At 45.1% G+C, this 15,860-nt stretch overlaps 1 protein-coding gene across 2 annotated transcripts in view; it reads right to left on the minus strand.

Annotated features, from left to right (window-relative positions):
- Positions 1-3,309: 3,309 nt before the first annotated feature.
- rbpms2a (RNA binding protein, mRNA processing factor 2a) overlaps positions 3,310-15,860 on the minus strand; it is a 108,042-nt gene continuing 95,491 nt past the window's right edge. For both annotated transcript variants that reach the window (XM_069902719.1, XM_069902718.1), the window contains exons 7-8: positions 10,201-10,270; positions 3,310-4,223 (exon numbers count right to left, since the gene is read on the minus strand). In XM_069902719.1, coding sequence (XP_069758820.1) covers positions 10,208-10,270 — 63 coding nt within the window. In that variant the 3' untranslated portion in view covers positions 3,310-4,223; positions 10,201-10,207. The remainder of the gene's footprint in view (positions 4,224-10,200; positions 10,271-15,860) is intronic.

Below are 15,860 nucleotides of genomic sequence, written 5' to 3' on the forward strand. Positions count from 1 at the left end.
AGGGAAGGGGGTGGAGAGCTGGAGGGAAGACGGAGGGATGGGGAAGAGCAGGAGGTGGGCAAGTTGAAACCAGAGAAGTCACACGGTTGGAGAGGGCCCAGATGGAACATTAGGCGTTGCTCCTCCAGTTTTAGCTGCCTTCAAAGACAACAAATATTCCGGATAATGCAAATGTAATGAGGAGAGGTAAATTCAGAGAGACGAAGAATGGTGGGTGTTCTGGCTAGGATACTAGATTTGGAAAGCAGAGCACTAAGGCCCTTTGAAAGGCAGTAATTAACCCCCTCTTAATTGCTTCACTTAACTGTGTGAACACAACGTACACAGGCTTGGGGTGGGGGGGGGTTCATACCACCAAGGTAGATAGATAGTATCAGAGCCAATGCATAATCGCATCAGCTCCTATGTTAAAGGCTTACCCGGGACGCCGACTGAAACCATTCAGGTCCAGCCTTCTTTTGCACCGGGATGCCAGGTCCCTGCGTAGAGGGCCGCACTGAACCGGTTTTTCTCAGTTCGGCGTGAACGCTTCAACCTGGATTTAAACACTGGCCGTTCACATGCCAATTTAGTGGCACCTGTGCAAAAGGGGCATACCTTCAGTCATGCTCTGGCAGGAGGGATGCTAGCTTCAAATTAGGCAAAATAAAGCAATGCAAGACAGCTTGGTCCAAGTCCAACAAACAAAAAAACACTTCCACGGGATCTGGGGCAGAGAGTACAATTAGTACAACCCCCTTGTACCAGCGCCTAACCAGCCTGAATATGCCTGGATTTGTACTTCGAAGGGAGAGCGCCCGGGAACACCAGGCGCTGCAGGTTTCTGGGAGGGGCATCGGGCAAAGTGGTGACTGTCTGCCTTACGGTCGACCAATGTGATAATCATGGACCCTTTACCATTGTATGCATGCCCAACTCCCCAGGTTTTTCGTTCCACTTCTTCCAAAGTGCATCAGATCCAATTCGGAGTATTAACCCCAATCAGACACAATTTCAATAGCAAGACAAGGAGATTTAAGCAAAAGGAACCAAATATGGATTTGTATCTCACCCCCCCACAAAAAAATTCAGAAGGTTGCATTAGTAAAACACGAGTCTACAGACACCGTGGTTGAAGTAAAAACACAGGGCGGAGAAACTCAGTAGGTCAAACAGTGCAGCAAAGATAAAAGTCAACCAAAGGTTTCGGGCTTGAACCCTTCAAGGTGCAAGGAAAATGTGGGCAGGCACCTGAATAACTGGTAGGGGTGGAGGGGAAGGAGCACAGTCCCACAAGCAGGAGGTAAGGTGGATGGGGGGGGGGGGGGAGAGAAAGAGAACAGCACAGCGGCAAACAGAGGGAGAGCTGGAGGGTCAAGGGGTGGGGGGGGGGGAAAAGATATGGAGAGAAGACTAGCAGAAACTGGAGAAGTTGCCTGCTAATATCATCTGGTGGGAGAGTGCCCAGACGGAAGATTAAGTGTTGCTCTTTCATTTTACAGATGGCCTTGGTTGGAAGGTGCACGAGTTCATGGACAGACATGTGATCGCGGGGTGGGGTGCAGAATCGAACCTGTTGGCCACTGGGAGATCCCCGTCACTGATGCCGACAGAGCGGAGGCTCTCGACAAACCACTGAGCATCTTTGGTTCTGTCCGCATCAGTTACCAATTTCCCCGAAGCACGTACGTGACAGATTCGAGGGCATTCGTGAATTAGATTCTGGTGGGCATAGAATTAAGTCACAGAAATGAAATGTTTGGCCAATCTTCGAATTCCCAGAGCGAGGACTCAACAGGTTAAAAAATAAAATGCCAAATATTTACAGATACAGGGAGTTCCCCGGGTTACAAACGTCCGACTTACAGACAACTCGAACTTATAAACAAATTGTGGCCCCAATTCGCACATGTGCATAGTGTTACCACACGATTAACCCTTCTGGCATGCAAAACATTGATCAAACTTTCAATCATGATCTTTTTTCCCTATCTAAACTCTTCTAAGAGCTATTTCTTAAAGTTGCTTTTTTAAGGAAAATGTTACGAGCCCAAAACTCAGCAACAAGATATTTACCAAGACAAATGGTTACCTCAACAAGTTGCTTTTAATTTATCTTTAAACATGAAAATAAAATCAAACTTTAACTTATCGCTATTGACTTAACTAACGTCACTTAACCCCCTTCTAATTCTAAGCGCATGTGTGTGTTAGTTCAGAAAAGTTCTTTGGTTCACAGTCCAATCTCACTTCTCATTCCTCCAGGTTCACTGGTTGCAGGCAATTCTTATACTGGGCACAGAATTTAACGGTTATAAAGTTCACCAGGCTTTGGTGCTTGAAAGGTAAATGGTTACTGCTCAGGAAGGTTCTTGTCGGTTTTCAGAGAGATTTGTTGTTCCAGGACATCCACAACTGATGTACTTCCACCAGCCACTCCATTGTCTTGCTGACCAAAACTTGCCCCTTCAGGGTTCTCCAGAATGAGTTCCTTTTTGTTTCCCTTATTTCAAGTGAAACATTAGACAGCCAGTCCTCTCCTCTTGCATGAACCACAAGGGCTTCGACCAGGCCATCTTCCAAAAGTTTGCCAGCTTGTCCTGTTTCAGTCCCAACAACTTCTGCTGGGTGACATTGTCAAGTGATCTCTTCTCTCTCACACACACGTTTGACTCTCTCCGCTTACAAAACTCTTACAACAGCAAATTCTCCTTCCAGACAGCAGCGGCTCCAGCCTGCTCTTTCATCTGTTGCCTTTGGTATAGTCCATTAGTGATGTCTTCAAAGCTCTTGCAAAAGGGTATGAGAAGCTACTATGTCTAGCATAGCTCCAGTATTTTAAATACGATTTTTTAAAAAGTGTTTGCATATGACCTACTCTAACAAACTTTTCCTAATTTATCTCCCAAAAACATTTCTATATGCTGTCCACAACAAACATTTGACTGACGCTAAATAAGGATCGTATGTACCTGTTCCGACTTACCTACAAATTCAACTTAAAGACAGACTTGGGAATGGATTTTGTTCTGGGGGGATTCCCTGTATTGTAAAAATCAAGGCAAGTTCAACCATGGGAAATAAAAGACAGTCAATGCTTCGGGCCAGAGCCATTTAACAGGGTTTACTGTACAGGCGATTAGCCGAGATTGTTTGAAAGACAGAAGGTTTGAAGGCCCAAATGCCCAAGACTCTCACGTGGAACCTCGGCATGCAAGTTCCATTAATAGCGTGTTTTCTTTAGTATCTTGCTTGAACATAGTTAAACTACACAACGAGGATGAATGCTGCATTCCCGAGAACACCTTAGAATCACACACAACAGCAGAATCTAATTCACATCTTTTATAATCCAGTTTCACATTCTAGCAATTGCATCTCAAAAACCTTGCAGTCCTTGTACAAACATTACAACCACACTCCTAATACTTTGAGCACTTAAACGGCAAAAGTAAGCAAAAATACAATTGCACTTTTTAAACTACAATTATGGGCTATATTCAGCATCTCCAAACTCAACTGAACTAATATTAAGTTATAATACAGATTACAATTGCACAAAAAAATCCTTGATGCATAAATATTCTTCATTACACCAGTACAAAAATACTTGTACTCAATATTGTTCAAAATACTTTTAACAAGAACAGCTGATATTTGGCAAGATGGGTTCTCCAGTGGAGGCAAGTTAACTGCACTGGGCACTAAAACGAGAGTCCGTGAGAACTTCAATACACAGGCGGACATCCCAAAAAAAAGTCTTCCGATGGCAACGGTGACAAAGCCCTTCTCAGAAGGGCGCCGGAAGGGTTACTTCATTTGCTCGCGCCGTCTTCATACTTCGGATAATCCTGATCTATAGAAACGTGGGACTGGGAAGGAGGGTCGGGATGGGAAGGAGGTCGAGACACTGACAGAAAGAAACATTTTACAAGACGAGACCAGCGTTGCATGCCGAGCTTTGCAAGTCAGTTCCGCGTCAACCTTAAATTTTGAAGTTCCACAGTAATGGTGCCATTTTAATGCTGGTCCCTGCACCCAATTGATTGATAGACTGCCAAGATCTGCCCATTGAAAGTTCACAAAAAAAAAGTTCTTTAATCCATAAGCCAATGACCGCTCCAGGTGTCTAAGGAAGTGAAGCAGTTGTTCAAAATCTCCTTCAACCAAAGATGCCCAAAACCTCGTCCATCCTTGCATGGCACTCACTCCACGGAGAAACTTTGATTGTTGAATTGGGAATTCTGGGGAAAAGGAAACATTTAAAACATCTTGAACATTTGACCACCAAAGGCAGGTTGACAATTCGAAGGTCACAAGTCAGGCATACAATGGTAGATATTTTCAGCAAGCTAAATGTGGAATACAATGCCGGCTTCGGAGAGCCGCGACATGGTTCGCGTAACGCTGTTAGGCACCAGCGGTCGGGGGACCGAATCTGTACAGAGTATGTATGCTTTCCCCCGTGTCTACATGGGTTTCCACAGGGGTGTGGGTTTCCTTCCACCGTTCAAGATGTACTGGGGCTGTAGGCTGAACTGGGCAGCACAGGGCTTGTAGGCCAACTGGGCCTATTACCATGCTGTAGGTCTAAATTAAAAAAAAAAATTTTGCATTGTACCATTGGCCTGGGGATAATAATCTTTAAATGGCGTCACCTCCAAGGAATGTTTCAATGAGGAGCTGCAGCAAGGAAGGTACTGGAAGTTCTGGTAGGGCGTTGCAACAAAGTGTGCAAACATGCCAGCTGGCTCCATTCCATTCCAAGCATCTTGGCCTGATGATTTAAATGACTGAACCTTTCTGGTATCAGGGGTTAACTGGTTTTCCCAAGATGCATCAAAAGCACTAGTTGATGAAGGGTCCCGATTCAACACAAAACATTGGACACGACCCCAACCAATTGTGACGATGATCCTGGGCAGGGCCACACTGCCCCCGTGAGGGAAAAGCGCGACAGAGTGCACAACTGCTAAATCTTTCAATTTCAGGGCGGGGGGGGGGGAAGGATAAAGAATTGGCTATGGCTAATTAAAACCAGAGAAGAACGTTAGTAAATCCCATTGGTTACAAGGGGTGAGCCATGGATCGCAAAACCCCTGGAGAATATTTTGATGCATTTCAATCCAACCAAAAAAATTAGATGACCATGACCAAGAGGAGGATCCTTTGAGAACACTGGACAAAGATTTCTTTTCTTCTTGAAACTTTTGGGTGTGTTTTATGGAGTTTGGGCTGTTGATCGCATAAATCACTTTAAAAATCTTCCTATCACTTTAAAGAAGATGCAATCTATTTTATGATTTTCTCTCATATTTTAAGTCTCCTTCAAGCATAAGAACCATAAAGTGCAACGTGTCGTTGAAAATTCACTTTCTGCATTTGCACTTGGACTCCTTCCCCGCTGATCTTGGTGCCGTCAGTGACGAACACGGTGAAAGGTTTCACCGGGACATTGCAACCACGGAAAAGCGGGATCAGGGCCACTGGATTCCATCAATGCTGACCGACTATTGTTGGTCACTGTACTCAGCATCTGATGCCTCTCACGTCAAGCAAAATTCAGCGGCAAAACATTTTTAGGAAAGTTGAATGAACGCCAAAAGTCACCATCACGATGCAATTAAACATGCCAAATTCAACAAATATTAATGTAATATTTCTACAACTGCCCATGTGATACAGAAAATCTGAAATTATCTGTGTGCTCAAATTAAAGCTGTCTTTCATAATCCCCAATGGTTTTTTCAGGAAGCAAACCTTTTGGAAAAAATTGTTGTCCAGGGTTAAAACAAATGCAATTTTGGAGGAGTAATATTTTTCAAATCCAGAGTGCATTCCCTGGGAGTGTGGGGTCGGAGAAAGAGTCTATGAAGCAAGTTAATCGACATTAACACAGTTTTGCAAAGATACCACATTCTTAAGTTAATGCTTACATGTAGACTAGAGGGGCCAGGAGAAAGGTATGCCTGCAGCCAACGTGCTTGACCAACCCCACATATTCCAGTGTCTTGGCCATTCGTGTAGGAGATCAAGGTGTCCGTTAAACCAGCCATTCTCAACTCTGCACCCCACCCTTTCCAGGATGCAGCAAAAGTTTATGGGCCCGTTGCCCTGTGAAGCAGCTTTGGTTTCTTCCGTACGTCTCTCCAACTAACTACATTAAAAAAACATGTCGCTGTTCCACGAAACAAAAATATGGCTTTTTAATGTGATGTAGGGTGGGGGTGGGGGGGGGTGAAAAGAGTTGTAGGGCACCATTGAGAAAGGCTGTTTAAATTGCAATTAAGCTGCTGAAGCCATCGAGCCAGACTGGATCAAAGGAACAGCGCTGGACAGGTCCTCAAATTTCCACTGAGGAGTTCAATCAATTACAAGACAAACCAATCTCCGTCAATAGGATGATTGCAATGTAGTCCTGTTCAGTACGTTTAGCCATCTTCAGCTCTTGCTCATTTCAGGTGCTTGTCCCCTCAAGTTTTCTCTTCAGCCTATCCAAGGCACGCTCAATTGGATTTCGATCAAGAGACTCATGTGGCCATTCAAGTATTTAGCTTTGACAAACTCCCCAGTCGCTTTAGCGCAGGGGGTGTTTTCAAACTTTTTCTTTCCACTCACATCCCACCTGAAGCAATCCCTTCCCAATCACAGACCACCTATAGCCACTTTTAGGTGCACTCTCCGCCAAGAATGCACCTGGAAACCTATGGAATGGTCGTTCAGGTGGCAGCCCTGCAAGTGCTGCACTGTCCACCTGAAAGAGACAGTTGCAGGAGATGCACCCCTGCCCTGACGTCCCACGCTGGGGGGCAGGGAGGAGGGGACTGTCAGGCCACAGGGTGGGGGGGGGGGTGTCGCCAGCTGATTGTCATCAGCCCGCCCTTAGCAGCCACTTTCAGGCGGCTGCATTCAGGTGCCTGGGGGATTCAATGCTCCGGCGATTATCCCTACTGGAGGAGGGTTAGAAAGTGAGCCTCCTGTTCTTTCAGGTGGGTACCCCGAGAGCCACATAGGGGTAGAATACGTGGCTTTACATCGGGGTATTCTGACCACCCGAAAGAGCCTAAAGACATAGGGATTACTTCAGGTGTTATGTGAATGGAAAGAGTTTGAAAACCACTGCTTTCGCAGTGTGTTTGGGACCATTTGTCTTGCTGTAGGGAGAAGCGTTGTCCAACGAGTTTGGAGGCATTTGCTCTAACTTGAGCAAATCAGACACCTCCGAATTCATTTTGCTACTGCAATGGGCAGTTATCTTAACAATGAAGGCAAGTCCTCCACCACCTGTGGCAGCCGTACATGCCCAGGCCATGTTTCACAGATGAGGTGGCATGCTTTGGATCTCGGGCAGTTCCTTTACGCCTTCACACTTTGCTGATCACTGATCCAGGATAATCTCTGTCTCGTCTGCCCGCAAGACCTTTTCCCAGAAATCTAAAGGGTCGTTTAAATACTTCTTGGCAAACTGGCCACCCCCCCCAGTTTCTGTGGCCAACTAGCGGTATGAATCTTGCAGTGCAGCCTCTGTATTTCTGTTCAAGTAGTCTGGAGACAGTAGTCACCGGCACATCCACCCCTGCCTCCTGAAGGGCGCTTCTGGTCTGTCGGACAGGCATTGGGGGATTTTCCTTCGGACATCAGCAGTAGAGGTTTTCCTTGGCTTACGAGTCGCTTCGTGATAACTCAGCTCACCAGTACGCCCTCTCTTAATGAAACTGTTGATTTTGGTCATCCTCAGGTTTGGTTAGGGGGCGGAGGGGGGGGAGAAGATGTCTCACTCTTCATGTTTTTCAGCCCATAATGGCTTTATTTTGCTGAAAAATGGCAACTATAGACTCCAAAGGTGATCAAAAGCTTCGAAGCAAGCCCCGCTCTCTTATGCCAATGAAGCAATTAAACTTGCTCAAGTACTCACACACCTGATGCCAAATGTCCCAAACATTATGGTGCCCTGAATTGAGGGGACCATGTAATTTCTACATGGTCAAACCAAAATGTATATAAATAACCTTGAATAAAATCTGGAGTGTGCAGTTCAATCACATGAATTGTTTGATTACAAATTTAAAACTGTGGAGCACAGGGGCAAATAAATTTTAAAAAAGTCTTTATCCCAAAATTATGCACCCAGTGTGTCACGATTAAAAACCACTTCTCTACACAAACTATGTGGCAAATACTAAGTTTTTTAAAATTACCTGACATGGTACATATGGGTGGAAAATGATTTTCTGGATTTCAAACTTAGAATGCACTCATTAAGAACATAATTTAAATTTAGATATACAGCACGGTAATGGGCCTTTTCGGCCCTCGAGTCCATGCCGCCCAATTTACACCTCATTAACCTACGCCCACCCCCCCTCCCCTGCTGGTACTTTTCAAAAGATGGGAGGAGGAAACCCAAAGCCTCCGGGGGGGGGGGGGGAAACCCACGCAGACACGGGGTGAACGTACAGACTCCCCACAGACAGTAGGGGATTCAAACCCCGGTCCTGATTGCGGGCGTTGCACTAACCATTACGCCCTAAACGACAACAATTCAGTGGAGAACAAGTTTCATCCTTTCACGCGACTTGCTGCTGGTTAGTGTCGCAATAGTCAAAATTCCACAACAACCAGTGATCCCAGACTGTTCCAAACATACTTTTTTTGGATGGTCTATACAGAGTTAAAAAATAAATGCCAGGAGATTAGGGCTGCAAATATCAGAAGGGAGAAAGGTTTATTAATCAGTGGTGAAACTCCAGCTGGAGTACATTTCAATTTCCCACCCACGTTTTCAAGGATGCAGAGATCTTCGAAGTACAGGAGAATTAATTAAATGGACCCCAGAGGTCAGGAAGGCCAATTAAATGGGAGAAATGAGTTTACTCCTTAGCACAAAAAGTTTAATGTTTTAAAAGGTTTAATTAAAAAAGGGTTTTCCTTCTCCAGAAGGATATTGAAATATTGCAGAAAACTAGAAACAAATTACTTCTGAAAGCAGAGCCACCAACTGCTCACGCCCTGACAGCGCCAGCGATCGTGACCAGACCTGTAAGGAGTTTGTATGTTCACCCTGTGTCTGCGTGGGTTTTCTCCAGGGGCTTTGGCTTTCTCCCACCCTTCAAAAAGCGTACCGGGGTGTTGGTTAAAGGGGTATAAATTGGGCAGCATGGACTCGTGGGCCGAATTGGCCTGCGACAGAGCTAAATGTCTAAATTTAAAATTAAAACCTGAAATGCCTAAACAAGGGACTTCAGAGACGGGACAACAGTCTCCTGCACATTACAATGTTTCTCTGAAGGGGGAATAAGCATTGCGCCTTGAAAACACACCAAATCCCACACACGTTGGCTGACTGTTCTAAGCCACCACTGAGAGAACAATTACTCATGTAAATAAAATTCAAAATAACCAGGCTTAATGGACGAAGGCTCTCACTGATGGGACTTAACAAAGCTGTCAAAACAAAAGAAAATAAGTATCGTGTTAACTTCAGCCATCATTTGCAAGTTTGAAGGATAGAATTCCAAACCAGATGCCATAAAATCCCTGGTATCCGGAATTCAACTGGCAACTCAACCAACTGCCCCCTCCCCCCCCCCCCCCAAGGAAATAGATAATTGAAATGCAAGTTTAAGGTTGTACCAGCCAGCAATACACCAGCCCCCTTGGTGAAGGTGGGAGCAAACATTCAGGCTGTGGAGCGCCCTGGTCGTGCCCTGCGTGTAGAAGCTCTTGGGATAAAGTTGTGTTTGAATAAAATGGTGGCACCCAGGAAGAAGAGCCAGGCGATGCTGCTGGGCCGACTCCTCCAGTGTCTCCCTGCCTAATAAGTCTATCTTTATTAGTATATTAGTCATGTTTTATCTATAAACTTGGTGGGGAGGGGTTCAATTATGATGGCGAGATGGTTACCGAGCAACTGGGGTTCAAATTAAAATTTTGTAAGTTACAGGAATGACCTGATTAGAGTGAACCTTCCATAACTAAGGTCTTTAATACTGATTTCCCACCATCCCCCCCACCCCCCCAATCACTTTAAAAGTGAAAACACAACAATGCAAAATGTAAAGTGTTCATTCCTAATTCTGAGTGTCTCAGGCAACCGGAAAACTCATAACCGGCATCCACGATCCCCATAAGGGTCAGATGACAGGGATTTTTACTGTGCTTCCCTTGAGCTAAAGACGACACTGGTAGTGGGGCAGGGAAGAGAAAAAGCAGGATACTTACTAAATACTTAGCAAAACTGACGAGACTTCCATCCTTGCGGAGAGGCTTCAGATGGAGGGTACCAGCGCATCTGAAACAAGAAGTTCACTTCATTGTATTTGTAACACCACCACTTCGGTGAAGTCTGCACAGAGCAGCAAGACCAACTTCTCAATTGGCACAGTCTCCAAATGGCACAAATCTGGGACACCATGGGTCAGTAATTCCCCTTGTCTGGAGCAGATCAATGATGCTGTACTTTGAGCAGACAATCACGTTGGCTGCCGATTCTCAGTGAACTTGCGAGAGAATGCCAAAGACGTTCTGGGCAAACTTGTCCTCTGATTGTACGTATTGAAGGGATCCAAACCATAATTGGGAGCAAATTATTATTCAAGGGGAAACCAAAAGAATTTTGGAGGCATTTTCAGAATGACGAAAGGAACTTTCCATGAGTGTCAAGATCAATTTCAGCTATGGTTTTTATCTACTGCATTTCATCCAGTCCCTGCCTCGTCTGGGGGCAAAGTTATTCTCTCCTCCCCTTTCCACCCCAGCCTCTATTGAACAGATCACTTCACACCATTATATGTCAAATTTTGTGGACAATTTGTAGGGTAAACATTTTCTTTAGGGGGTTGACACAGTGCTTTTGACCAGCGCTGTTTGAGGTGTTGGGAACTCGGATGGGCAGGTGGCCAGCAAGGACGGAGTGCTAAGTCTGCAGCCGGGGCATTGGGAGATCGGATGGGTGGGTGGTCAGGGCAAAGGTGAGACTGCAGTCAGGGCATTGGGAGTTCCAGTGGGCAGGAAGCCAGGGCCAAAAAATGGGGTGGGGTGTAGAACATAACAGATTTTGGGGCCAAAATGGGAGTGGGGGGGGGGGGGGGTTTACGGTCAACATTCATGGACTGCTTCTTTAAATCTAGTCCTTCTGATCCCACCAACTACTCCCCGACACCTATGGCACTTTTCCATCCAATTGCACGAGATGCAAATTGTCCTTTCACCTCTCCCCTTCCAACCATCGAGGGTATCAAACCATTTTTCCCCTCCGGGTGAGACATTGGTATTTAAAAAAAACAAGATGGAAATGGCATGATTTTACCAGTCTGAACGAGGTCTTGGCCTCAGCTGTTCACACACGAGTGACCAAAACTCGAGATCTGTTTCCTTATGCGAGTTTAGACAGTGCACCGGGAGTGTGGCAATTAAAGAGGTGGGACATTAGCCTGGGTTAACTTTAGATTGCAGACATTCCAGGAAATTTGCTACGGGCCGAGGAGGTAAAATAATTGGGAAGGGAACAAATTCTTATCCCCATTCTGATCATTTTACACTGACTGCATTCTGGGAAATTGGGAATAATTTCCTGGAACACAATGGCTGTGTAAAAAACACAATTGATTCACTTGGACTTTTTCCAATCTAACATATACTGCATTAACATTTGATCCACTTTACAGGGTAAACAAATCCATCTTGGGCAAATGCACGTGTATTCAGCCTGCAGGAGCGACAGAGCTGGTTTACCTGCGTCTGCACTCTCCTGAGGCAAGGCCCAATCTCATCTTCCATCCCCACCTTTCAGAGGCCCAATCTCATCTTCCATCCCCACCTTTCAGACTCGAAACCAAATCTTCGTTTAATTAGCTTGCCCTTTTGGCCTGTACCCGGTCAGGCCATTTCCAGCCCAAGTATCGCCCCACCAGACGGAGCAGTATCACCATTTCAAGCCAAAACCCCTCCTCGCACACTTTCTCGATAACCCTAATGGTCGAAACGGTGGCCATTCTTTTTCTCCCTCTGATGCTGCTCCACCAGATTGACTTTGGGATGAGGTTTTCAGCATTTGAAGTAAAAGCACGTGCTTATTAAAAGCACAGGAATATTATTGAGTTTGCTGGGCAAGTCCCACAGCCACATCACACGGGTATCTGATCCAAACTGCCATAATTACTCAACTGGAGACGCATTCCCTTTATTGCACCCCCATCTTCTGCTCACAGAACAATTTTTTCCCCATCCCCACAACCAATAGATATCCCATATAGATGCTTCCTGACCCATTGTGTTTCCAACCCAGTTTTTTTTTAAAATTTAAGCCAAGATTGTTTTCCCCAATTTCAGGATTGTATATTGATCTTGCATTGGCTAAAAATTCCATCTAAACAACCAAACCTCTTGGTGAAAGGATCCATTCATTTGGAGAACAGCTAAAAGTACTCTTCCACCTCCCCATCCCACCCCAGCCCACAGTTAACTGGTTATTGGAGCAGTTCATTCTTGGTGACAGCTGGCGATTACCATGCAACAAGTAGTCTTCCAAGTGAAGAGTCTGCTGTCCTGTGGAGTGGCTTAGATGTGACAAGATCCATTTAGTAGACTCTTACTGAGCTCAATTCAGGACATCAGATCATTCACATACCATGAATGAAAGGGAACAATTGTGTTTGAGATTTAAATTGCCAATCTCAAGCCAAGGTGTTCTATTTTATCTCCAACCTAGACCAAATTGACGCTCAAAAACCAAAGGCCAACATGTCTAAAATTCACTTCAGGGAGTTTGGGAAAATATTTAGGACAATGTGCAAGAAATTTGTTATGAGCCCAGAGGACCTCAAAATCCAGCAACAACAGATATTCACCAAGACAAATGGTTACTTCCGCAAAAGTTGCTTTTAATTATCTTTAAACATGAAAATAAAATCAAACTTTAACTTAACTAACCTAACTTAATTCTAATTCTAAGTGCACGTGTTTGTAATGTGTGTGTTAAGTTCAGAAAAGTTTGGTTCACAGTCCAATCTCACTTCTCATTCCTCCAAGTTCACTGGTTGTAGCTAAGTGGTTACCGATCAGGAAAGTTCTCTTCAGTTTTCAAAGAGAGATTTGTGGTTCCTTTTAATCAGCCACTTCAGTGTCTTGCTGACAAAACTTGCCCCTCCAGGGTTCTCCAGATGATAACCTCTTTCTTTCGGGTCACCACAGAGTTCCTTTTTGTTTCACTTATTCCAAGTGAAACATTAGACAGCCAGTCATCTCCGCTTGCATGAACCACAAGGGCTTTGACCAGGCCCTCTTCCAAATGAAGTTTTCCACAAGCTTGCCAGCTTGTCCTGTTCCAGTCCCAGCTTGTTACTGTCTCTCAGAGAGAAAGTCTGACTCTCTGCTTGCAAAACCACATGAGCCTCTTCCAGACAATCTGCAGCTCCAACAAACTCTTTCATCTATTGCCTTTTGTAAACAACAATCCATTAGTGAAGTCTCTTGGGCACTCTCCAAAGCTCTTGCAAAAGCTGTGGAGCCAATATGGGGAAGAGCTCCAGTATTTCAATTACGATCCGTTTTTAAGTGTTTGTATGTGACCTACTCCAACAAACCTTTCCCAATTTATCTCCCAAAAACATATCCATATACTCTGTCACAAATTGCATGGTCAAAGTAAACTGCTAAAGTTTCAAAAAGCCTTGGAGCTTTCATTAAGAGTTACAAAATAACAGATCCGAAGCACCCTGGAGAACGTGAGACAGTCTTCCTCGAGGATTCAGCAGCGAAGAGGGTGAAGAACCTCAAATTCCTGGGCGTCAGCATCTCCGAGGATCTGCCCTGGAACCTCCAGGTCAATGCAGTCATGAAGAAGGCTCATCAGTGGTTATAGTTTGTGATGACTTTGAGGAGATTTGGTGTGGCAAAGATTCAAAAACCTCTGCAGGTGTACCATAGAGAGCATTCTGGCTGGTTGCTTCGCTATCTGGTATGGAGGTGCCAAAACTCAGGACAAAAATGGTCGTTAACTTGGCCATAGACATCATGAGCACCAGACCACTCCATCAAGGAAATTTACAAGAGACTGTGTCTTAAGAAAGCAGACCATGTACTTTCTTCACTCTACTGTGGGGGGTGAAAAGGTACAGGAGCCTGAAGACAAGCACTCAGCAGCCTGAGGACAGCTTCTTCCCCGCTGCCATCAGATTCCTGAACGATCAGTGAACCACAGACTTTGACTCCCACTCTATTTCGTAAGGTGGTTTCTCTAAATGTTTGCTCTACAACACTGCCGCAAAACAACGAATCTCATGACAGGTTCAGGACAATAAATTCTGATTAGAAATGCTCGATCAGTGCTGGCTTTGCCAGGAGACACTCAAATAAATGTGTACAAAGACAGATCGAATATCTTTGTCCAGCGTCTGACAGACCCACCAGAATTCGGGAAGGTGGTGAGAGTTTGTGAACCACTCACGCCTGTAACATGGTTGCTAAAGATTGCCTTTGAGATGCTCGTTCTCTGGTTGTGCAAGAAATGCCTGCTGCTTCAGTAAACGGGCTGGTCTCAAAGGCACGTGCAATTACCCCTTTCAAATATTGCTTGTGCATTGGGACAGGGAGCAGGGGAATTAAAGGTAGGAAGTGAGGAGCCTATTTACAGTCATGTGTCTAAGCAAAGTACCCTGTACACTTGTGTAATCTCTAAATTTTTTGGACCACTTAAATCAGGGGTTGACTTCTGACGGGTCAAACGATTGACCTCTGTAAGTACCTGCATCAGTCAAGGTGTCGGAAGCACAGGCGGGCAGGCAGCCGGGGCGAGGGTCCACTGTCCTCACATCAGGAGCTCAGATGGGCAGTTGATCGGGGCCAAAAATAAGGGAGGGTCAACGATTACCTGAGTGTATTCAGTGACCAAGAAAATGATAAAACTTTCCACTAAAACTGCTCCAAATCCAGCAGGAAACCAGTTTAAAAAGGGGAAATTTCTTCATGGTGCATCAGGCAGTAATTAACAACCGAGACTCTTAATCTTGCTTTCAATCAACCATTAATGGAGGTCAGGTGCAAATGATCAAGTTCCCAACCACAGCAGCTCTGAAGGTTGTGGGAAAGGAAATCGACGTATCCTGATGACTTCGTTTACTCTGACCTCAAACCTAACTCCCGAGCAGCCAAAAATAAAGACTTCTGCTCTGAGCACGTCAAAACCTGAGCCCAGTTTCACACTTTGCAGCTTGAAAATGAAGTGCTGGCCCAGACAGGGGAAAAGCCTTCGGGAGATTTCACATTTCCAAGTGTTGAAAAGATTTGGTCCTGAAATCAAGTTCAAGGCAAGTGAATCTCCACCTGCTTTGCTGGCTGTCAAAGGAGTCCAAGCAGATCCTTCAATCGAAGTTTTGGGCATCGCGGTTAGCGCAGCGCTGTTACAATGGCAGCAATCAGGATTTGAAGCCCGCTCTGCATCAGGAGCTCGTACGTTCTCCCTGTATTCTACGTGGGATTCCTCTGGGCGCTCCGGTTTCCGCCCACTGTTCAAAATGCACCGGGCTTGTGGGCCAAAAGGACCTGTTATCGTGCTGCATGTCTAAATTCAACATTTTAAAATACAAATTTTATAAAAAATTTTATTTAATCTAAGAGCACCAACTTCAAAACCCAACCTGGTCCAAAAGTCTGCACCAAGATCACACTACGACTCAGATTTTGCAAATTCAACACGCAGAAAGCATTCTACAGTTAGACAAGAATGTCTGCAGACACTTGGGGTCCTGCGCAACACACAAACGCGGTGGAAAAAACTCAGCAGGCCACGCAGCATCCATAGGAAGGGAAGGGTGACCAGAGTTTCAGGCCTGGGCCCCTTTGTCATAACCTTCGACCATACGTCCGATGGTTGGTGTATGACC

The sequence above is a fragment of the Narcine bancroftii genome, chromosome 11 (assembly GCF_036971445.1).
Source record: "Narcine bancroftii isolate sNarBan1 chromosome 11, sNarBan1.hap1, whole genome shotgun sequence".
In the NCBI taxonomy this organism is placed as follows: Eukaryota; Metazoa; Chordata; class Chondrichthyes; order Torpediniformes; family Narcinidae; genus Narcine; species Narcine bancroftii.